At 43.1% G+C, this 24,781-nt stretch overlaps 1 protein-coding gene and 1 pseudogene across 1 annotated transcript; one reads left to right on the top strand and one right to left on the bottom strand.

Moving 5' to 3' along the window:
- Positions 1-6,308: 6,308 nt before the first annotated feature.
- LOC140582243 (nicotinamide/nicotinic acid mononucleotide adenylyltransferase 3-like) lies at positions 6,309-13,074 on the bottom strand (annotated as a pseudogene).
- Positions 13,075-13,170: 96 nt separating this feature from the next.
- On the top strand, positions 13,171-19,460 carry LOC140582242 (nicotinamide/nicotinic acid mononucleotide adenylyltransferase 1-like). The gene is made up of 6 exons (XM_072706467.1): positions 13,171-13,271; positions 13,716-13,839; positions 15,646-15,754; positions 16,010-16,193; positions 16,304-16,598; positions 17,617-19,460. The coding sequence occupies exons 1-6, from the start codon at positions 13,171-13,173 to the stop codon at positions 18,232-18,234; spliced, it is 1,431 nt and encodes a 476-aa protein (XP_072562568.1). The 3' UTR covers positions 18,235-19,460.
- The last annotated feature ends 5,321 nt before the right edge of the window (positions 19,461-24,781 follow it).

Here is a 24,781-nt window from a genome sequence, read left to right as displayed (position 1 = left end):
TTAGATTGCACTCAGGGGGTCTAAGTTAGGACAGCATGAATTCACTACGCTTTGTCACTTGGAACGTGCGTGGTATTGGCTCAATTGCTAAGAGACATAAAATCTTAGAATATCTAACAACATTACAGGCAGACATTGTCCTACTGCAGGAAACTCACTTAGCCAAAACAGGACAGTGTACATTAAATTCACCAGAATTTCCACACGTATACTTAGCTAGTTATAATTCAAAACAGAGAGGTGTAGCAATTTTAATCAACAAAAGAATATGTTTCAACTGTAAAGACACTATCGCAGACCCAGAAGGTAGATTCATAATTATTAAAATTTCAGCATATAACAAAGAGATATGTATTGCCAATATATACGGTCCAAATAGTGATGACTCCTCCTTCTTCCACCACCTTTTTGCTGAAATATCATCGCACTCAGACACAGAACTTATACTGGGAGGGGACTTCAACTTAGTACTTAACCCAGAATCTGACAGACGTAGTACAGCAGCTAGTTACCGTACTTGCCAATCATCTGAAACAGTAAAACAATATATGAATGATTTCGGCCTATGCGATGTCTGGCGTACTTTTCACACCACGCTCAGAGAATACACGTTTTTCTCACCAGTCCATCATTCTTACTCCCGGATAGACTTTTTTCTTACGAGCAATACAGTTATGAAAGATATATCTGACACACAAATTCACCCTATAACAATCAGTGACCACGCACCTGTCACTATGACGGTCACTGTAAAAGTCAGTGCACCACCTTTTAAACGGTGGAGACTGAATACATCATTACTAACGGACTCAGAGTTTCTAGAAGTTATTAAAAAAGACTGGACAACATTTATTGAAACAAATGACCTGCCAGGTATCTCTGCGTGCATTCTCTGGGAGACAGCAAAGGCTGTAATACGAGGCAGAATAATTTCATATTCAGTACATAAAAAGAAGAAAGAAAAAGCACTCGAAACTGAACTAGAACAGAAAATTAAAACTTTGGAATCAGCACATGTTGCCTCCCAAGAAAAACACCTTCTCAATGACCTGAGAAAAAATAAAATTAAATTGCAAGAATTAAGAGACAAAAAAACTCAGTTTTACATACAGAGATTACGCTTGGACAATTTTGAACATAGTAATAAATCAAGTAAATTTTTAGCAAACCAACTAAAACAGAATAAGGAGAAGGCAGCAATCTCTTCAGTTACAGACCCCAATGGGAAGGCAACTCATAGCCTAGGAGAGATAAATAGGATATTTAGGGACTTCTATAAAAAATTATACTCACCTGATATTAATCCAACCAATTCTGAAATAGAAGAGTTCTTAAATAACATCGACCTACCAATATTAAATAATGAACAAATAACGGCATTAGAGTTACCTCTCTCAATAGTGGAACTTCATGATGCACTACAATGTATGCCTAACGGGAAAGCCCCAGGTCCAGATGGATTTCCAGCAGAATTCTACAAAACATTTTGGCCTCTGCTAGCACCACTCTTCCATAGAATGGTTATAGAAATTAAAGAAACTGGCAGCATCCCTCCAAATATGAATTGTGCAGACATTAACCTGCTCCTCAAACCTGACAAAGATCCTGCTCTCCCCTCTAGCTATCGACCAATATCACTTATAAATGCGGACCTTAAAATCATCAGCAAGGCACTGGCTAGTAGAATTGAAAAAGTGACACCTTATATAATACATCCAGATCAAACGAGTTTCATTAAAGGCAGACAGTCCACTAACAACATGAGGAGACTAATTGGCGTAATAGACTACTGCAACATTCAAAATAAGGAAGCCATAATCATGTCATTGGACGCAGAAAAGGCTTTTGACAGGGTCAACTGGAAATTTCTAATGGCAACCTTACTAAAATTTGGATTTCGTGAGAACTTCGTAACCTGGATTAAAATTTTATACAGTTCACCTAAAGCCTGTGTAAAAACGAATGATCAAATCTCCCCAAGCTTCACTCTCAGAAGGGGCACTAGGCAAGGTTGTCCACTTTCTCCATCACTATTTTCTATATTTATTGAACCATTGGCAGCAGCAATTCGGAATAATAATAATATCAAAGGTATTCAAACAGCAAGTATAACCCATAAAATTAGTCTTTATGCAGATGATGTATTACTTTTTCTTCAAAATACACAGGGTTCCCTCACGGAGACGATAAGACTTATAGATAAATTCTCCTCCATATCAGATTACTCTATTAATTGGGACAAGTCGACTACTCTTCCAATATCTTGTGACTTCCAGTCCAATCCAACTATCCCACTTCAATCTGGGAACATTAGATATCTGGGTATTAACATTTCTGCCAAGCTGTCAGATCTGACGCGATTAAATTATAGTCCGCTGCTTAAAAAGATAGAAGATGACCTTGCACGGTGGAACAATCTACCCACATCACTTCTGGGAAGAGTAGCTACAATCAAAATGATGATCCTACCAAAAATTAACTACATGTTCTCAATGGTTCCGAGTCAACCTCCGCGGACTTGGTTTAAATCATTGGACTCCTTAGTTTCAAAATATCTATGGAAATCCAAACCACCACGAATAAGTTTAAAAACTTTACAGAAATCCAAAAACTGTGGGGGTTTGGAGCTTCCCAATTTCTACAACTACTTTCTTGCCAATAGATTGATATATGTCCTAAAATGGACTACGCAAAATAACTTAGACCTTAACTGGTTGGATATTGAGCAAACTTTCTGTAATGATATTCGAGTCGAGGACCTGCCATTTATCAGCCATATACTTAAACGACATTGCTGTTTTAAGAGCATCAACATCAGCACATCGCTGACAGCCTGGTGGGAATTTCTTAGAATAAACCAAACTTCAGTGGTCCCATGCAAACTGACACCCATCTGGAACAACCCTGACATCCTGTTAAATAAAAAAGTAATAAACTTCCTGGCTTGGCATAATAAAGGAATCAAGCGCCTCGAACATATAATCCAAGACAATTGCATGATATCATTTGACAAAATTACAGAAACTTATAACATTGAGAAAAACAAATACTTAGAATATCTTCAACTTAAATCAATAATACACAATAGATGGTGCCGTAAGCAATTAGATCTGGAGCTTTCACCTAAAATAGCAAACTTCTTAATAACTCCAACTAAAAAACTACTGTCTAGGATTTACGTGCATCTAGCAGAATCTGATACAACGCTCTCACTCCCTACCCACAAATGGGAAAGGGATTTACTTATCAATCAAGACACTAACTTCTGGAGGCAAATTTGCTTGAATACCTTTCGAATGAATCGGAACTCCAACCTGCAGCTTTTACAATACAAAATTTTACACAGAACACACTACACAGGGCAGAGGATGTTCCAGATGGGTATCAGAGATACTGACATATGCCTAACTTGTAAGACGGATGCACCAGATAATTACCTGCATGCTTTCTGGTATTGCACACCGGTCAACGAATTCTGGCAAAGGATTTGTGAAGACTTATCGACACACCTAGGGCATCCCATCCCACCCTCCCCCTCACTCTGCCTGCTTGGGGACCTCACTGACACTAATATGGACATGAATAAATCTTGCATGCTTCTCACAGTACTAACCATTGCTAAGAAAACAATCCTTCTGAACTGGAAGTCAAAAGAGAATTTAAACATAAATCTGTTCAAAAATCTACTCTGGGATTATGTTTCCATGGAGAGGATGTCTGCCTGTAAGAAAAATCAATTGATCGATTTTGAAGACAGTTGGACTCCAATAATGAATTTTTTAACGTAATGTCGTCAGGGGTGGTGGGGCCTTGCCGTCACCGTCCCGGGTTGGGGGCTGGGGGTGGGGGGGCTGGGTTGTTGGGGTCCTCTGGTGTTTCTCTTGGCTGAGGGCGCGTGGTCAGTGTCTCTGGGTGGCCGCTGGCCTGGCCTGGTGGGGGCGGTGCGGGGGTTCTGCCCCCGCGGGGTGGGTGGCGCGCTGGGGGGGGATCGGGGGGTGGGGCCTCTGGGTTCCGCCTGGGCCGCTGCGCTGGGGTGCGTGGGTTTGGGGGCGTGGGCTCTATCTGCTGGGGCCGCTGCTCCGGCTCCCGGGCGGGTGGTCGCCCGCATGCTGGGGGGCCTGGTCTGCCCGGGCCCGTTGCCTGGTGGGGACGGGTCGTTGTCTGCCGTTGGCGATTCCGGCGCGGGGCCCTCGGGCACTGTGGGGTGGTTTGGGGGGGGCGGTGGGGGGAGCCTCTGCCTCGCCTGGGGGGGGGGCTGGGGTGGCCGGGGGGCGGGGGTCACCCCGCCTGGCTGGTCCGGCTCCCCGTTTGCCGGGGGGGTCTGGGGTTGTCCCGTCCTTGGCCGCTAGCTGGGGTCTCATCGGGCGTGGTGGGGTGGGTCTCTCCCGGTCTGCGCCTGGGGGGGGGGGGGCGTTCCCTGCTGCTGGGCTGCCTGTGCCGCCCCTGAACACCTCGGTTGGCCGTCCCTGCCGGCTGTGCGGGGTCAGGGATGGGGACTAATCGGGGCCAGTCGGGGATCTGGCCCCGGTGCCGGGGGGGGCCCACTCCTGGCACGCCCTTATTGCTCCCCTGGGTCCAACACCACATTTCACACAACACTAGGGCCTTGAGGGGCGGTGGGGAGGTGCGCCGAGACACTGCCCCTCAATTTTTACTTACATGTTAGACACCACATGACACTAGGGCTGAGGAGGTGGGTTGAGGCAGGTGGGGCTCTGCCGTCTGCCAGCGGTGGGGTGCCCATGCCTCAACTGCTCGCCCACTTTTTGCACCTTAGTCATATACGCAGTCCATATTACATTAGGGCCTTGGGGGTGCGGGGAGGGGGATGGGGGACTCTGCCATCTGCCAGTGGTGGGGCCCTCATACCCGAACTGCACCCACTAATTTTAATGCATTGTAGACATAAACACACAACTCTCTCACACATGTACATGCACACTTCACACCAACATGGGTCAGGGAGGGGATGGGGGCTGAGGGGCCCCCCCTAACTCTCTGTCTCTGGCCCTGTGCTGGTGGGGTGGCCCGCCGGGGGGAAGACCCATCATGGGGGGGTTCGGGTGGCCCTGGCGGGTATGGGCGGCCTCCTCTCTTGGGCCGCGGGCCGGGTGGTGCTTGGCTCTGCTGCGCCGTGGTGGGGCCCTGGCGGGCGGTCCGGGGAATCTTGGGACACTCTGGGCCCTGCTAGGCGGATTGGGGGGTTCGGTCTGGGCTGGGCGGGGTGTCTGCCGCTCCCTGGTCGCCGCGGGTCCGCTCCCGGGTGGGGGGGGGGCTCTTTGTATGGGCCCCCCTTGGATCATCCTGCAGTGTTGGGGGGGAGGCGTGCCGGGTCGCTGCGGTGGGCGGCGGCCCGTCCTCCCGGGGGACGGGCTGGGGGGGCTGGGGCTCCCCCGGTGTGTGGGGGGCCGTCCGCCGGGGGGTGGGGGGGGTGGTCCCGGTGGGTGGGGCCCTTCGGCCCTGGACCCGCCTGCCCCGGTGGGGTGGTTGCGGGTGGGGCTGGGGGGCTCGCCGCCCGTCCTCCCTCTGCGGGCCTCCCTGTGCGGGGGTTGGCGCCCCCTTAGTCCCTCGCGGGCTCCCTCTCGGGTTGGGCGGGTGGTTGTCTCTGGGATGCGTGGCTGTGGGCCCTTGTGCCGGGGGGGCAGTAGGGTGGCTTCGGTTGCCTGGTTCTCCTGCCTTCGCCTTGGGCCTGGGGGGGGGGGGGGTGCTGCCGCCTCCCCTGACGGCATTAAATGCCAGCACATCCAATGACAAATCAGGTCACACCTACACTTGCACATGCATACAAGACTGGTTGAGCGATCAATATCATTATTATTATTACTTTTTAGGGTATGTTATAGATTTAGGAATTGAAATATACATATATAACGGTACGATTACATGTGTGTATGCTACATATGTATAATACCGATTTGTATTAATTATTATTAGTATCACTGATGTTGTTATAATTCTTGTTGTTTGATGAGTGTTATGTTTCTTATGGTTGTTTGTATTCTGTATTCCCCTATACTTCATCTTTTTTCCATCCCGCCTACATTATTAGTGTTATTTCTGTATACCTTTTTTTTTTTTTTTCCTCTCTCCCCCTCTCCCCATGGTGATTGATGTCTGTTATTGTTACGCTTGTTGTTTTTGTACCCCCCCTGTTTTTCTCCTTTTCCACGGTACTGGTGAGTTCGGAGCGGCCACAATCTTTACTCTTGAATGTAATGTAAAATAAAGTTGTCCTCCGAAGAGGGGGGGGGGTGGTGGGCAATATTAAAAAAAAAAAAAAAAAAAAAAAAAAAAAGAAATGGCAAGATGACGAGGCTACAGACGGGCAGAGTGGCAGTGGGGGGGCTGGCCTCAGTCATGCTTCCCTGCATGTTTCTGCAGAGGAGCCGACATAACATCTGCGTTCCTCTGCTCATTCTCAGCGGTGTAGAGGCGCCGCTGCCGGATGTAGCTGAGGACCGGTTGAGGCAGCAGGTTCTGCACAGTCTGACCACACTGCAGCATGCGGGGGGATGTCTGCGCTCGACTCCTTGACCGTCGACTCGCACACCATGTGGATGTTGTGGAAATGTGGCCGGAGGTCGTCGGAGCCCTGAATAATGGCCTCCAGGTCGGATCCATCGTCGGTGATGCACACCAGTCCAAAGTTTTTGATGATCTCCTCGATGTGCTCGAGCTTCCACAGCCCCGGCACCACAAAGGAGTTCAGCATGTCAGCACCACAGAGAAGCATCAACCGTGGCCCGTCACGAAGACAGGAAGCATCGACAGACATACACATGGATAATTCACTTGGCAGTGGATAACAAACTAAATTCCACCAGCTTGTGATCTGAGATTCCAACGAATGAACCAGATGTACCGTCATGGTTCTGGACGGCACGGGAACGGGAACGAGGCATGGTGCACAAAGAAGGGGCGGACGACCCACTTGCGGCTCCAGCAAACAAAACAGGGTTTATTAAACAAAACTGAAAACACTATAAACACAACTAAACCAAAAAGACCACAAGGGGTCAAAAACAGAAAGGGGAATAAACAAGACTAAATAACAAAAACCGAATACACACAGAACACTGAAAATATCAAAACCATCAACCAACGATAATCATACACATAGACGCGACGCGACGCGATGAACCAGCGGGGAACAGAACAAAAGGCAGGAACTAATATACTACAAGGGTAACGAGACTAACACAGGACAGGTGAGGCTAATTAACAAAACCAAGGAAACAGGGCACAGGTGAAACCAATAAACTCAAAAGGAACTGAAAACAGGGAAACTAGGAACTGACCAAGGAAACGGAAACTAAACACTGGAATTAAACATGGGGCACACAATCAGGGGCACAAGGAACATAACCAAAACCAACTACAAAATCAGACATAAGAACTAAAGGAACTCAAATGAAACACTAGGGAGCCAAAATACCAAAATAGGAGGTGGGATTCAAACACACGACAGAAGGATACTCAGAACAGAAGGGTATACAGACAACCACATGCGCAACACATTGAGCCACAAGACCAGACAGGTAACAGGGGAAACTCAAAGACAAAACATGAAGGACGGGATGACCAGCAATGCCTGCTGGTCAAACGGGGAAGGGACACGGAAGGAGCACAGCAGGGGCCGACCCTGACATGTACATACATTCTGTACACCGGTGGAACAAACAAGATCCAAGGTATGACCCTTATCATGCGTTGGAAAATCAATATGCTGCACAAAACTGAAAGAATTCAGTACTGAACACAGCTCACTAGCCGATGGACAGTCAGTATCCACATGAATATTAAAATCACCAAGCAAAATCACAGCGGTAGACATGCCACAAACAAGACTAAGCATCTCATTGAGATCAAGGAAAAAATTAGGGTGAGGCTTCGGAGGTCTGTAGATTAATATGACGTGCAACGGAGCCTTTCCAGCAATTTTACAAGCCAGATATTCAAAGGATGTAATCCCATGAAACTCAACAATTGCGGTTTTAACACAGTCACGGTGTATCACGGCTAGACCACCACCCCTGCCCGTCAGACGGGGTTTACAAAGAAAACTATAACCCAGAGGTGTAAGTCGATTTAGGTGCAAGTTATCTTCTGGTTTCTGCCATGTTTCCACAAGCAGCAACATGTCCAGATTTTTAGCAACAGTCAGGTCGTTGAGGAAAGCAGTCTTATCCGTCAGCGACCTACAGTTCAGGAGCGCACAGCGGAGAGTGTGTAGTCCTTCGTTATGCCAGTCTAGTTCCTGGGAGAGCAGTTCCTGCCGGTGATGCCTGGGAGCAGATGTTAAAGATCAGTTCAGCCAACAGGGGGTGTAATAGTCAAAGGAAAGGACTCATAGTTGAAAGATGGGGCCCTTCTTTCACCCTTAGGGCGAGCTCACCTTAGCACTTTGACTGTCTCCAGCCATTCGGCCTGCCTGCTCTCCCAGCTGTCCACCTCAATCCAGCTGTGGTTCTCTACCGCCAGCTTGGCCATTTCCACCCGATGGCTGGCCTCGATCAGGCCCTTCTCGTTGTAGCCATCGCCCACTGGTGATATGATCCCCTTCACAACTTCATAATGTCCTGGGGAAGCCAAGCACAGCACAGGTGTCCTATGTTGAGTATGGTTCATACTTTTTAACAAAGTAAGTTTCACATTTAAACTCTGTGGAGCTAAAAGTTAACACGCTATGAACCAGCAAAGAGGCTGGGTATGTCATACTTAATGTTCCCAAAAAATTACAACTTTTTATATAAAAAATCAAGTTGGCATAAGCATTTTGTTAGTAGCTTATGACAGGCCAGTGCGCCGTGTATGAAGGCTAGCAGGCGGAGTACCTTTGATCTGCAGGTGCTCACGTGCCAGTTCAAACATGCGCAAGTGCATGTTTGTGACTGGGTTGTAGGAGCCACAAGACAGCAGCACCACATTGGTTTTCTTTGGTACCTGCAGAAAATGCATTGGGAAACATTACAAAATTACACTACATGTAGTCACATGCAGTTTTCTGAATGGGCAGAAGGACAGGGTCCAGTGACAGCACCAGTCTGCTAGTGACCTTCCAACTATCAGCCAGATGCTTCAGCTTCTTACTCCAACTTCTTAGTTTTATAATAATATTTAATGATAGAAATAAACGAGGTACAAGGAACTCAGTCGATATATTACATACCAAACTTAAAACCAGCTACCAGGGAAAATCGAAATCGACATGTTGATTTTTTGCATATGTAAAATCGACATGTTGATTTTTTTGCATCTAAAGGCGTGCAAATTTGATGTCATTTTTGCCCTCGTTGGTCTTCCATACGAAATAGCAAAAACAAGTTGTAGAACTTCGAAGCTTCCAACGTCAGTCACATGGCAATTGCTTTCCGTCTTTTTGATTCGTCCGCACACGCAGTTAAGTTCGTCACACGACTGTGGGCGTGGTTTACTGGAGCTGGGTTCAAAAGTGCATGCACGCGTTCGAAGCTTCCAGTGTCCTCAGTCACATTGTAACTGCTGGTCAAGTACAATGTCTCGGAAACGTCCCATCGCTAGCGCTAAGTGCGCTGACACTGCACGGAGCTTTGATGAGGTATTTTGTTGCCCGAGTGCTTAAATACACGGAGTGCTGTACATGTGTTGATTACAAATGGAGATGATCGGTTCATTTGGGATTGTATCTCGTTTGGGCAAAAAGCCAACAAGACCTATTATCTTCCGCTTTGATTGATGTTCTGGTAGTAAAGCGTTAGAGTTTTTATTTTGTTTTATATGAGATATGCGATGAAACTACGTCTGTTCTATTCATGTTCACAATAACTTCGAATTAGGATAGGCAGTCGTCCCAGAGCAAAAATTTGCTGCTCAAAGCTTGCTCTTCTACAGCTCAGGAAACAAAATTGAGATTCTGATTTCAGCCTCATTTTAGTTTCCATTTTGTGTGGTTTGTTTCTGATATGTTTCTCCTAAAATTCACTAGGAGAAATAGATGAGACAGGACAACTAGCAACAGGAGTCATACTTGAGACTTAAGGGAGATGGCTCACTAAACTCAACTCAGTCTTATTAATGGCTCATTTTTTCTCCTTAGTAAAAGAAAATGAGCAGTACTAGAGCCACTACGGAGAAACAAATCCCCACACCCACACATACACACAAAATCAATATTACAGTAATGGACACTTTTATAAATGCTGAAACAATTAAGGCCTTTATTAAAACAGCCAAGTTTACAACACTTTGCACATTGGCACATTAATTTTTAACAGATGAATAGCATATTACCACAAATTTAGTGTCCATCACTACAATGCAAACGCTCCAAATCCTACCAAATACAGAACCCACCCACTGGTATTGTGTGTGGGTCATTGGTATTGCCTGAGAACATTGAGGCTGGTACAATGGCTGAGTAACAGGCAATGACCGTGTAGGTTGAGGCTGATACTGTGGGTGGGTAGAAGGAGATGACTGAGCAGGTGGAGGCTGGGACTGTAGCTTATAAGGCAGAGGTGACTGAATAGGTGGAGGCTGGTTGACACTGTACGCCACAGAAATTGGGTATTGCTGTGCAGAGGTGGATTGAACTACCTGAGGCAGTGATGGGAGGTTGTAGAATCTCTCAGCAGCAGCATCTTTTGTTTTTATGTCCTTCCTTGTGCCCTTCTTAGCATCCACCGTCTTGTCAGCTGTTCCAATATAGTCCACTGTGGCACTGTAGAACTTGTTGTCAGACCATCTTGCCAGTACTACATCTCCTGGCTTCAGATCTCTGAAGCAAGCAATGGGTTTATCATCTTTCTGTAATATATCACCTTAAAAAATTCTTAAAAAGCCTTAAAAATTTTTGTAGTGTATCCATCCTCAAATGTCAAAAACACAAAAAGACCTTAAAATGAAGACAGAGTGAATAATGGAGATTTTACTACATCTTAATTTATAAACTACTCAAAACAGGGTAGGGTGATGCCTAATGAACTGTCATATCACAATGTTCAAAATGAAACAACGTGATGAACGATGGCATCATCTCAGAGTATGGGGAGATAGGTAGTATACAGAGTACTGAGGAAAACCAGTGTTCACAATAAAAGTTAAAATCAACAGAAAGCTGCCGTCTTTCCTGTGCGATACAGACCCAATTCACTGCAGCCAGAGCCTATTACTCAGCATTCAACCTCCTGCTCTCCATCATTACTTTTATGGTTTTGTTGCAGCCAAATTCACAATATAGTTGGTTCCATTAGCATATTTCTGTGCCTGTTGTCAGACAATGTTGTATGAAACAGTGTTTTATCATAGCCCAAATCATATGAATATGGGCATGTCCATGTTAGTTGGCTTTGGGTCTGTTATTTCAGTATATAATGTTACAATGATTTAATATGCTGCAAATGAAACAGCTTCTTATGTTTATTTATAATTCATGTATGCTACCAGGTAGAGTGCACTCAGTCCACTGTGGCCCCCACCCTAGATACTAGGTATCATCTAAGATTTTGGTTGCCATATCACCAAAATTAAAAGTTAAAATAAAAAGATTTTAAGAAATAGTATAAAAGAGTTGTGCAGTAATGTAAGAATAATTCAATTACCATCTTGGTCATCTTTGGATGAGCCAGGATTTTGTTCATAAAGTCTCATCTTCTTTGGTGGGTAGCGTGCTCTTTTGGGCAAATCTTTTTCCCCTGGCAGGCATTCCAATCTGTGAATAACAGTACAGTATTTCAATTTTAAAGTGGTTCTTATGTTAATTCAGCTTCAATTCTTTTAATTTAATATTAAAAGTACATCTCATAAGTTGTTGCAGCAATTTTTGGTTGATACCATTTGCTACACAGTTTTGGAACTGAATTTAACCATATTATAACAGAAAAGACATTGACATTATATCAGTGTCCATTCATCCGATGAGTAGTTGTAGCACGTCAAAGTGGACCAAATTTTTTGAAACGACGGGAAAGCACGAAAATCTCAACATAAATTACAAATTCGAAAACGAGCCAGGAAAGGGGTTTCTCCTCTACACCATAAGAGGGAATCACCATGGAATACCCAAAAACAGTCAATCCACAGCCGAGTTTTTGGGGGAAGCCCATGAGCAACGTATCAAGCGCCCAGCAGGTGCAGCTGGAGAAAAAGGCCGCCGCCGATCGCGGGGATTGTAACATACCTAATATTATTACTTATACAAAATACGTCTACGAATTTTTTAAAAAGATTTTTAATTAACAAAAATCGTTTACATATAACAAACATGTTAGATTAGAAATGCATATTCAGATAGATAGTGACGTTCTCTTAACCTTTATTATTTTACCTCGACAAAGTCACATTTTTAGCTCAAATGGCGATTATGTTTTATTGATTCTAACTCTATTTAGCTCTATAACAACATATTTGCTGGGCCGGCTCGATTTTCATAATTATTACCTTGATAAATCTACAGTATTAAGGATTTTACTTTTCCAATTAGCATTTAATTGCAGGCCTAATCACATTATGAAATACTGCGATGTAATTTTTCAATATGTGCAGCCCTACATTGATGGCTAAATTAATTCGTTAGTCTTAATACGCAATTGTAATTCCAGTTTTGAAACAAGACAAAAACTAATTTCTCATCTATTTAACAATAAAATCTTGACGCTTCTTAAAATTTCTACCGTAGTTTTAACGTCATTAACGGATTAATACGCGAATAAGCCAGCGACCCTATTTATCTCAGCAGGGCTCGCGACCAACTGAGAGCTAGGCGTACGTACTGTACACCTATCCAAAGTTACAAACCTGTGATTAATGGGTGCGAAAATCAACGCATCTTGCATATGTCGGATTCTAATGATTAAGTTACAGCTATAACTGAAAAGCTACAACCTCCATTAAAATAGAGTATTTCGGCCGAAGTCGTCGGCTTCCCGCAGTCTTCAGAAGACAGCCTGCAGTAATTACTATTTGCCGCACATGCCGACCAGATTTCAAAAAGTATTGTAACCAACATAAATACAAAACTTCACTCAAATTATATTCAACAAAAAATTATCTTTCTTTCTTTTACGAGGCAGTACCTCTCTCCTTCGTCCCTCGCATCTTTCGCGCTCACTTAACGGTCACAGCTTAAGTCAGCCTAATTTGTAAATTAACCAATCACGATGCACCATGTGTAATAGATAGCGCTCTTCACCAATGACATTTTCTAATTCTGACATTGTGCCTATACAGTACATCAGCCAGAAGGTTCACAGTTCAGAGCTTTTTGCGCCAAGTTTGTACAACTTCAGAAAGCGGTAAGTGGATATAAAGCCATTAAATATTACTTTTACCCAAGAATGAATAATTAAATTTTTGTAGTAGTACGCAAGTGTAGGTATGTTGAATTCGATTGTACTCAGAGGTAGGAAAAAGTATCTGCGACTGGTGAATCAGTGGGAAGATGGTATGTACATATAAGTAGGCTAATTATAAGTACATTTACTCAAGTACTTAAGTACAATTCTAAGATACTTTTACTTTAGTTCAGTATTTTTATTTCATGGCACATCTAATTCGACTAGATTTCAGGGACAAATATTGAATTTCAATGGTAGTGGGATAAGTCTTTTTTTTAAACACATATACTGTATAGACTATTGACTAAGGCTGGGCAATATATCGACTTTTTACGATATGTCGATATGTTTTCATACGGGATATATGATGAGACAATATCGTTTATATCGATATAGTTAAAGTTGCTTTAAAATTATACTCGTAGAGCCGCTAATCCGCCTGTTTCTCCTCACCCTGTCCGTCTCTTGCAAAACTGTGCCTGCCCCTCTCCCCTCTCCGAACACAATCCACCCCTCCTCTCAAAAAGTAAGGCCATTTGAACACTAAACATATCTTCTTACAAATTATTATTGTTGTTAATGATTGCGTAACAGGCCTATGTTGTGTGAGGATTCAAGGTGGCAAAATGGAAGACATTTTCATATAGAAAACTTTAAGTGAGAGCCAACCAGGAGGTTAAAAAAATATATAAGAACGGATTTTATTTTGAAATTGCACTGCGTTGAAATAGTAATTATATCGCACTGACAAATGAGTCTAAGGCTACGTTCACACTGCCATGCTGAAGTAACTCAAATCGGATTTTTTGCCTTAATGTGACACAGATCTGGGGTGAGTTTCCCGAAGCCTTCTTAACACTACAGTACGTCGTTCGTTAGTTATATCTTTTAACACAGAACTTAAGAACGACGTAGCGTTAAGAACGCTTCGGGAAACTCACCCCTGATCTTTTCAGGGCTGTGTGGACACGCAAATGAAACTATTTGGGGAAATGAATCTGTTCAAACTAAAATGGAAGGAACCTATCGTAATATAGTAGTATTTGAAATAATTGCCACGTGGCTACAATGCCAAAGAAAAATAAAGAGCCTGAAGTCAAAGTTTAAAGAGGCAAAAGACTCGAATTAGCTCAGCGGTCACGGCCGCACAACGTGCCAATTTTACGACCAGCTTTTTACCCGTGTAAAAAGTCGTGTAAAAACGTATCAATGTGCGCATGCGTGACGTTTCGGAGGACTGATGCGTTCATGATACAGTTCACATGTACTTATGAATGTGAACCGTCAAGATAGACAAATCCGATCTGAGCAAAAAATCGGAATTGAACAATGTGGCTGGCAGTGTGAATGTAGCCTTAAACTCTGTTTTATGAGGTGGTCCATGAAACATAACTGAATTATGTCTCATGGGATACTTACAGAAAATATAGTTATTACCAATAACTATACCAATACCAGCTTTGCAGCATATAAAGTCATTTTGAATTCATTCAGCCTATAACAGAATATTAAAAATTATAAACAAATTGTGTGGAGGATAATGAGATCAACTTAAGATATTATTATATATGCATTAAAGGCAGAGAAATTAGTATGATCGAGACATAGGAAAGAAGTTGGGATGAGAATGGAATAAGTTCATAGGGAGCACTCTTGGTTTTCTCTGCCTGAGATCAAAAAGAGACACAAAAGCTGAGAAAATATGAGAATTATTTTAGACCTTGATGAAATCTCATTTGAAACTTAAAAGGAGTCTAATTTGAGATTTTGTGCATCTTTTTGCTCAGGAGAATAAAATGAGAAACAGGAGAAATAAGCCATAGTCTCGTTATGGTTTCTCACAGACCTCATACTTGTCTAGGAGAAATAAAGGAAATATATTTGAGAGCTCTTTTCTAATTTTCTTTTCCTCTGGGTGATCACTTTGAAAATCACAAAAAGTGTCACTTGTGCTGTAATTTGGATCGCAACTGAAATGCATAATTTAAGGTTGCTCAGTAGTGTGGTGCATTATGTCCTTATCTATAAACAGATTTCTGTTATGGAAATCACTTTCAGAATTCTGTTGAGGGAAATATTCAATGGAGTATTACGGATTATTGTTGGATTAAGTACTGAAACATTATTATAAAACTAAGAAGTTGGAGTAAGAAGCTGAAGCATCTGGCTTGTTTTGGTGTATCACTCACTGGGTTAAGACCTTAGGCTGATAGTTGGAAGGTCACTAGCAGACTGGTGCTGTCACTGGACCCTGTCCTTCTGCCCATTCAGAAAACTGCATGTGACTACATGTAGTGTAATTTTGTAATGTTTCCCAATGCATTTTCTGCAGGTACCAAAGAAAACCAATGTGGTGCTGCTGTCTTGTGGCTCCTACAACCCAGTCACAAACATGCACTTGCGCATGTTTGAACTGGCACGTGAGCACCTGCAGATCAAAGGTACTCCGCCTGCTAGCCTTCATACACGGCGCACTGGCCTGTCATAAGCTACTAACAAAATGCTTATGCCAACTTGATTTTTTATATAAAAAGTTGTAATTTTTTGGGAACATTAAGTATGACATACCCAGCCTCTTTGCTGGTTCATAGCGTGTTAACTTTTAGCTCCACAGAGTTTAAATGTGAAACTTACTTTGTTAAAAAGTATGAACCATACTCAACAAAGGACACCTGTGCTGTGCTTGGCTTCCCCAGGACATTATGAAGTTGTGAAGGGGATCACATCACCAGTGGGCGATGGCTACAACGAGAAGGGCCTGATCGAGGCCAGCCATCGGGTGGAAATGGCCAAGCTGGCGGTAGAGAACCACAGCTGGATTGAGGTGGACAGCTGGGAGAGCAGGCAGGCCGAATGGCTGGAGACAGTCAAAGTGCTAAGGTGAGCTCGCCCTAAGGGTGAAAGAAGGGCCCCATCTTTCAACTATGAGTCCTTTCCTTTGACTATTACACCCCCTGTTGGCTGAACTGATCTTTAACATCTGCTCCCAGGCATCACCGGCAGGAACTGCTCTCCCAGGAACTAGACTGGCATAACGAAGGACTACACACTCTCCGCTGTGCGCTCCTGAACTGTAGGTCGCTGACGGATAAGACTGCTTTCCTCAACGACCTGACTGTTGCTAAAAATCTGGACATGTTGCTGCTTGTGGAAACATGGCAGAAACCAGAAGATAACTTGCACCTAAATCGACTTACACCTCTGGGTTATAGTTTTCTATGTAAACCCCGTCTGACGGGCAGGGGTGGTGGTCTAGCCGTGATACACCGTGACTGTGTTAAAACCGCAATTGTTTAGTTTCATGGGATTACATCCTTTGAATATCTGGCTTGTAAAATTGCTGGAAAGGCTCCGTTGCACGTCATATTAATCTACAGACCTCCGAAGCCTCACCCTAATTTTTTCCTTGATCTCAATGAGATGCTTAGTCTTGTTTGTGGCATGTCTACCGCTGTGATTTTGCTTGGTGATTTTAATATTCATGTGGATACTGACTGTCCATCGGCTAGTGAGCTGTGTTCAGTACTGAATTCTTTCAGTTTTGTGCAGCATATTGATTTTCCAACGCATGATAAGGGTCATACCTTGGATCTTGTTTGTTCCACCGGTGTACAGAATGTATGTACATGTCAGGGTCGGCCCCTGCTGTGCTCCTTCCGTGTCCCTTCCCCGTTTGACCAGCAGGCATTGCTGGTCATCCCGTCCTTCATGTTTTGTCTTTGAGTTTCCCCTGTTACCTGTCTGGTCTTGTGGCTCAATGTGTTGAGCATGTGGTTGTCTGTATACCCTTCTGTTCTGAGTATCCTTCTGTCGTGTGTTTGAATCCCACCTCCTATTTTGGTATTTTGGCTCCCTAGTGTTTCATTTGAGTTCCTTTAGTTCTTATGTCTGATTTTGTAGTTGGTTTTGGTTATGTTCCTTGTGCCCCTGATTGTGTCTTTACATGTTTAATTCCAGTGTTTAGTTTCCGTTTCCTTGGTCAGTTCCTAGTTTCCCTGTTTTCAGTTCCTTTTGAGTTTATTGGTTTCACCTGTGCCCTGTTTCCTTGGTTTTGTTAATTAGCCTCACCTGTCCTGTGTTAGTCTCGTTACCCTTGTAGTATATTAGTTCCTGCCTTTTGTTCTGTTCCCCGCTGGTTCGTCGCGTCGTGTCTATGTTTATGATTATCGTTGGTTGATGGTTTTGATATTTTCAGTGTTCTGCGTGTATTCGGTTTTTGTTATTTAGTCTTGTTTATTCCCCTTTCTGTTTTTGACCCCTTGTGGTCTTTTTGGTTTAGTTGTGTTTATAGTGTTTTCAGTTTTGTTTAATAAACCCTGTTTTGTTTGCTGGAGCCGCAAGTGGGTCGTCCGCCCCTTCTTTGTGCACCATGCCTCGTTCCCGTTCCCGTGCCGTCCAGAACCATGACGGTACATCTGGTTCATTCGTTGGAATCTCAGATCACAAGCTGGTGGAATTTAGTTTCAGTTATCCACTGCCAAGTGAATTATCCATGTCTATGTCTGTCGATGCTTCCTGTCTTCGTGACGAGCCACGGTTGATGCTTCTCTGTGGTGCTGACATGCTGAACTCCTTTGTGGTGCCGGGGCTGTGGAAGCCCGAGCACATCGAGGAGATCATCAAAAACTTTGGACTGGTGTGCATCACCGACGATGGATCCGACCTGGAGGCCATTATTCAGGGCTCCGACGACCTCCGGCCACATTTCCACAACATCCACATGGTGTGCGAGTCGACGGTCAAGGAGTCGAGCGCAGACATCCCCCGCATGCTGCAGTGTGGTCAGACTGTGCAGAACCTGCTGCCTCAACCGGTCCTCAGCTACATCCGGCAGCGGCGCCTCTACACCGCTGAGAATGAGCAGAGGAACGCAGATGTTATGTCGGCTCCTCTGCAGAAACATGCAGGGAAGCATGACTGAGGCCAGCCCCCCCACTGCCACTCTGCCCGTCTGTAGCCTCGTCATATTGCCATTTCTACCTTCCCATTTGTTTGGGATCTCCTGTTACGCGCCGCTGCAAGCTTGGCTCCGCCCACAGGTCTCGTCTGCAGCACGCCCTCCGTTTGGCCTTTGCTCCGCCCAGGACTTACCAATGCACCCTCCGTCATTTCCGGCTCCTTGACCTGAAAAGCCGAAGACAATTCGAGAGCTCTGCTCATTGCTTGATTATTATTGGTTTACTTTATTGGTTTGATTATGGTGTATGACAGACACGTCCTGCACATTCTCCACTTAACGTCAGTGGCTCAGCTGTGGAGATTGTGGAGAGCACCAAGTTCCTTGGGGTGCACATCACCGAGGAACTTGCATGGACGACCAACAGCACCTCCCTCACCAAGAAAGCCTAGCAGAGACAACACTTCCTGCGGCGGCTGAAATGAGCGAGCCTTCCCCTCCCATCCTCACTACGTTCTATAGAAGCACCATTGAGAGCGTTCTAACCAGCTGCATCACCGTCTGATACAGAAACGGCAACGTTTCCGATCGCAAGTACCTGCAGAGGATAGTTAGAAGAGCTGAGAATATCATCGGGGTGCCACTGCCCTCACTACAAGACACATTCACCACAAGGACAGTTCGAAAAGCCTGCAGCATTGTGCAGGACTCCTCACACCCTCACATGAACCGTTTACCCTGCTGCCATCCAGGAGGAGAATCTGCAGCATCACAGCCAGGCTGCACAACAGTTTTTATCCTCAGGCTGTCAGGCTTCTCAACACCATGCTACCCCCCAGGGTCCTCCAATCTACCTCAACCCTCTCGTAACCCACCTGACCTACACTGTTTTCCTATTTTTTTAAAAAAAAAATTACATTTTAAACTGACCCTGCTGCTACATATATGCCCTCTGATATTATACTTATACGTTGTTATACTGTATTTTCACATGTATCGTACTGTATTTATACTGTATTTGCACATAGATATATTTTATTCATACCGTACTTGCACAAAAAATCATTTTGCACAAACAATCTTACTTTGCACTTTGCTTCTGCGCCAGAAAGCTGTTAGCGTTTACTGCACTTTACTTAAAATGCTTCTCAGTTCATTTGCACTCTTCTTGTCTTGCACAGAATCTCTACTGTATATATTCCGTATACTTGTATACGGAAAGATGACAATAAAGTTCAGTTTGACTTTGACAGTTTTGGTTATTGCTTTTCTGATTTTTGCTTTTGCCCTTTTGTACTTTTGCTTTGGTTTGATTGTATTTCTGGTTTTTGATCTCCTGCCTGTTTACTGGATTACTCTTTTGCTCGCCCCCTCGGACACTGTGTTTTCAGACTGTGTGTATGTTTGCGTGTATGAGTGGACCGGTGTGTACAGAGTGGCTGCCATTTTTTTTTCTTGTGAAGCACAAAAATGGCCACAAATCAGTAGGACTGGTGTGGATTCCTTGTTACGTGACCCACTTAGTGGCGACACATTTAGGGTTATATTCCATAAGACCTGGTTACTAGTGACATCCAATATTAGGTCTATTAAACACTGCAGCTACACAGAAACAGCCAGGCGACAGCTAAATGTGCAAGAAGACTCCATTCTGGAACCCGAAGTTTCAGGTCATCAAGAAAATTACATTTCAGGGAAAAGTAGTTCAACTCGTCATACTCACCGAGTGAAACCATATAGGCATCAAAATTAACATTAATGACCATGTCCCAGGTACCACTGATGTTAACGGACATATTGATGGATATTGCTGGTTGCTGAATTACCCACACAAACTTACTCAGATCACCTCGGTGAAAACGATATTACGAATCTCACATACAAAAACATTTAAAATAGGGTCAAACGAGGTCGCAGTCGACTTTTTTTTTTTTATGGACAACAGGTGAACTTCGAAGTAGTTCCATTACAACTTAATTGTGAGCTTTCGTGCACTACTACTTCATTATAATTGCTACTTAATTAGCCTACTAGTAATTAATAAACCAAGTCAAATAGTCTCAAAATAGGTTGCATGCATTTTACCTGTACGTCTGTATAATAATAGGGTGAGTTAAGCAAAAGTGGGACATCAGGTAAAGTGGGACATTTAAGCTTTGCCCTATGCTACTTTAAAGAAATCAACAACTTAAGAAAACAAACAGTGTATGATGCTACAATGGGGCTTGGTCTTCACCAACTGTCTTCATTTGTGTGAGATGTTTATGATGGATGTTCTCAGAATTTCAAAGTGTAGCGCGACCGCACGGCAAGTGGACCGACAAACAAAATAACTCTTTCGAAAGATAAGGCTCTAGAAGCATATAAGTAAGGAATAATTGACGACGGGCCGTTGAATTATTAGAAAAATAATGCACACCCGAGGTGGTGATGCGGCCACGACGCGAAGCGGAGTGGCCGTTACACCTCGGGTGTGCATTATTTTTCTAATAATTCAACGGCCCGGAGTCAATTATTCCGCTTATACTACGGTTGCCACACCTCAAGACATCGATCAGATGATATATTTCAAGGGATTCGTCCGGTTTTTCTACTTAAATCGCTATTGTGAGTAGGATTATTTCTTCCGCATCTCATCCAACGACTCTTTTGCTAGTTCCAAAACGTCATTTTAAAGCTGGCAATGGAGGCTTGAGCCGTTGATAGCAGACTAATGCAGTTAATAATGAAGTTATTAGAAAGAGAGCGAGAGAGACAGAGACACAGAGAAAGAGAAACAGAGAGAGAGAGAGAGCTTGTAAGTTGTATGAATTAGGCTACCTCTGTGTGTCCCTCAACAGTGTTCTGAAGCACCGTCTCTAAACTGTAAGTCTGCTTTAAGATGCAGCGCTGTTATTACCACGCTAGTGAGAAATGTCATGTGTAGCCTTTAAGTTGCTACACTAGGCTAACTGATAAAATCGCAGCCCAGTTGTTGAAAGTTTCATATTCACCGTAAATATTAAAATTTACTTTCGGAAAATCGTCTGTCATGTTGTTGTTTTTGTTAGTCCTGTGTGCTGTATAGGTACTGTATGCTAATTTCCGTTATTACAGTTAACTATGCGAAGTGATATGGAACTGTAATGCGGTCAAGAGAGCTGCCTGGAACTACGTTCGCCGTGCGTTTCCCTGAAAATAATTGCACAACTCAGAACATTCGTCAGCCAATCAGATTCAAGCATTCAACGGTCCCGTTGTATAATGGGTTATATTGTTTAAGATGTTGGTTTTTAGTAAAAGACAGCTGGAAATAGTCTTTAAAAAATAAAGCACATTCTTCAAAAAAATATATATTAATTTTTGTCGGCAAAATATACCAAGCAATGTTTCAAGGGGATTTAAAGACAATGATTTTATTTATGGTTTGGTCAATATTGCTTTGTGCAATTAAAGAATATGTTGCCTCTATATAAAAACACCACTGTCCCACTTTACCTAAACAAGCTCATCAAGAAATGGGAAGCGCCCCTTTATGTTTTATCCCATTTAACTCTTAAATATTGATTATAGATTGTCTAAATGTCCACACAAATGGTTTTCAAGACATTTTTCTAAATCATTTGCCGAAAAGTGTCCCACTTTTGCATAGTTCACCCTACTCAAAGAATCTGTTTAAAGCATTAACTGTAGAATAGGTGGTCTTTTTGGACCATAAAACAAAGTGGATGCGTGACACTCAACTGCGATGCTGATTCTGAGCAAAAGAGGCACACTGACGGCGAGATGAAAACACATTTCGGTGCTGGGCGGATCGAGGCACCGATGGAGCAGAGACACTGAGACTTGCTTGCCAGAGAAGACACGCACTTTATTGCCCGTCCTGAGACGGTCTATAACAGACACCCAAGGAGCACTAAAGCAGAAACGCAAATGGGAAACACAAGGTGGTCAGACGCCGAATGTACTGAAATAATCCAAAGACTGGAAACACAATAATGCTTATATTAACCAAACAAGACTTTTAGCTGACAATTTGAGGAATGGACAGGAAAAAATACTCTTTAAACAAATTCTATATAATGATGACTATTTTCTTTTTCTATTTTCTATGGTGCTTTAAAAAATGCCTCATACATTTCAGTGCATGATGAAGCATTCTTTCTGAAAACTTGTTTGCAGACTTGATCTTCACAGAACAGTTCCTGGAAAGGAAAAAGACAGATCTATTCATATATGTGACACAGCTGTTCGAAGTGTTAATCTGAGTTTCAGGAAAAAAAAATAAGAGAAAACTACTAAAAGTTATATTCAATTCATTTGAAATATGATATACATACCTGTTGCTGTCTAGTAAAAATACAACACATGTGGCTCTGAAGGCCACAGCGGGGATCCACATTCGGGTAAATACGCGATAGTTTGACTTTGGACATTTGAACTCTGTGCACAACTTTAAACTGTAAAAGACAATGGCGGGCACATAAAGATGTTGAATTAACCAACTTAAATATTGAGTCCCAAGTGTCCTCACTCAATGACACGTTAAAATCCTGTTCCCAAGCAGTTTTGATTCTATTAATAGAGGGACATTTCATACCAGCCAGTTTGTCATAAATAACGGATATTAACCCTTTGCGCGTTGGTTGCAAAGTAAGAAACATATCAGCTGCATTCATAACTGGTGACTCAGGGAAAGTCCGAATTAGAGATTTGAGAAAGTGTCTAATCTGCAGATATCTAAAAAAATGAGTATTTGGGAGATCAAATCTATCAGAAAGTTGAGTAAAAGATGCGAAGCTATTGTTGAAAAACAAATCATTAAAACACACAATTCCCTTTCTATGCCAATCATAAAATACAGGGTCGGATAAGGAGGGCTGAAAAAGATGATTTGATAAAATTGGACTCAAAAGAGAAAAACCAGTTAAATTGAAGTGTTTTCTCATCTGAGCCCATACTCTCACAGTATGCCAGACAACCGGATTATCAATTGACTTGTTTCGGGCTAAAGGAAGTGAGGATCCAAGAAGTGCCAAAACAGAAGATTCTTTAGCTGAATTCAATTCCAATGACACCCAGGATGGAGAATTATCTGTTTTGGGAATAGAAGCAAAACGCAATACAGCGTATATTAGCTGCCCAATAGTAATAATGGAAATTAGGCAAAGCCAGGCCTGCATAACGCCTAGATTTCTGGAGATGAGCTTTATTCAAACGGGGATGCCTTCCTCTCCATATATAAGAGGATATATCTGAATAATAATAATAATTGATACTTTATTGATCCCCGTGGGGAAATTGTTTTTACGCCTCCCTCAACTTGCTCTTTTTCATAGAGTAAGTTGTCCGTGAAGGGCAGCCACCTGTTGGGGCACCCAGGGAGCTGGGGGTTAAGGGCCTTGCTCAAGGACCCACAGATGTGCTGAGGCTGGGTTTGAACCGGTGACCTTGTGATTATAAGCACACAGGCTTAGCCCACTGAGCCACACGCTGCCCTAAAGAAATCTAAAGAAACAAAAAAAGATTTAGGAATAAAGGTAGGTATTGACTGGAACAGATACAAAAATTTAGGTAGTAAGTTCATTTTAAAGGAATTAATTCTCCCCACTAAAGATACAGAAAGAGGAGACCATTGTGTCAAGGACTGTTTTGTATGATTCAATAGCGTAAGAAAATTTTCTTTAAAGAGCCATTTGTGCTTCCTTGTAACTGTTATACCCAGGTAAGTAAATCGGTCCTGTGCCATTTTAAATGGGAAATTAGAATATTCAGAAATTGGTGCTCCATCCACAGGGAACAACTCACTTTTGTGCAAGTTCAATTTATATCCTGAAAAACTACCAAATTGAGTAAATATTGAAATCATGGAAGGCAGAGATATTCTCGGGTTTGACACATAAATCAACAAGTCGTCTGCGTACAGGGATACTTTATGCTCAACTCCTCTCCTCCAGATACCTGAAACATCCCCACAGCTTCGAAGTGCAATAGCAAGTGGCTCTATAGCCAGATCAAAAAGCAATAGACTTAAGGGGCACCCTTGACGTGTTCCCCGTTGAAGATTAAAGGGTTGTGACTGTTGTGAATTAGTAAGAACAGAAGCGTACGGGCACAGATATAATAGCTTTATCCATGAGATAAATTTAGATCCGAAATTGAATTTTTCTAAAGTTGCAAATAAATATTCCCATTCCACACGATCAAATGCCTTTTCTGCATCTAGACAGAGGATACATTCAGGAGTCTGACCGGAAGGGGAATATAATATATCAAATAAACGACGCATATTAAAATAGGAATAACGATTTTTTATAAAGCCGGTTTGATCCTCAGATATAATTGAGGGTATAATATTTTCCAGCCTACGGGCTAAAACTTTGGCTAAAATTTTAACGTCAACATTTAACAAGGAAATTGGCCTATATGACGAACATTCAACAGGATCTTTACCTTTTTTTGGGACAAGGGTGATGCATGCCTCATTAAAAGATGAAGGCAGTTTACCACACATAAGGGAATCAGTCAAAACTAAACATAATTGAGGTGATAGCAGCGATGAAAATGCTTTAAAAAATTCAACAGGAAAACC

This window comes from Paramormyrops kingsleyae, chromosome 24, assembly GCF_048594095.1.
Source record: "Paramormyrops kingsleyae isolate MSU_618 chromosome 24, PKINGS_0.4, whole genome shotgun sequence".
NCBI classification, from domain to species: domain Eukaryota; kingdom Metazoa; phylum Chordata; class Actinopteri; order Osteoglossiformes; family Mormyridae; genus Paramormyrops; species Paramormyrops kingsleyae.
This window is presented reverse-complemented; position numbering and strand designations above follow the sequence as displayed.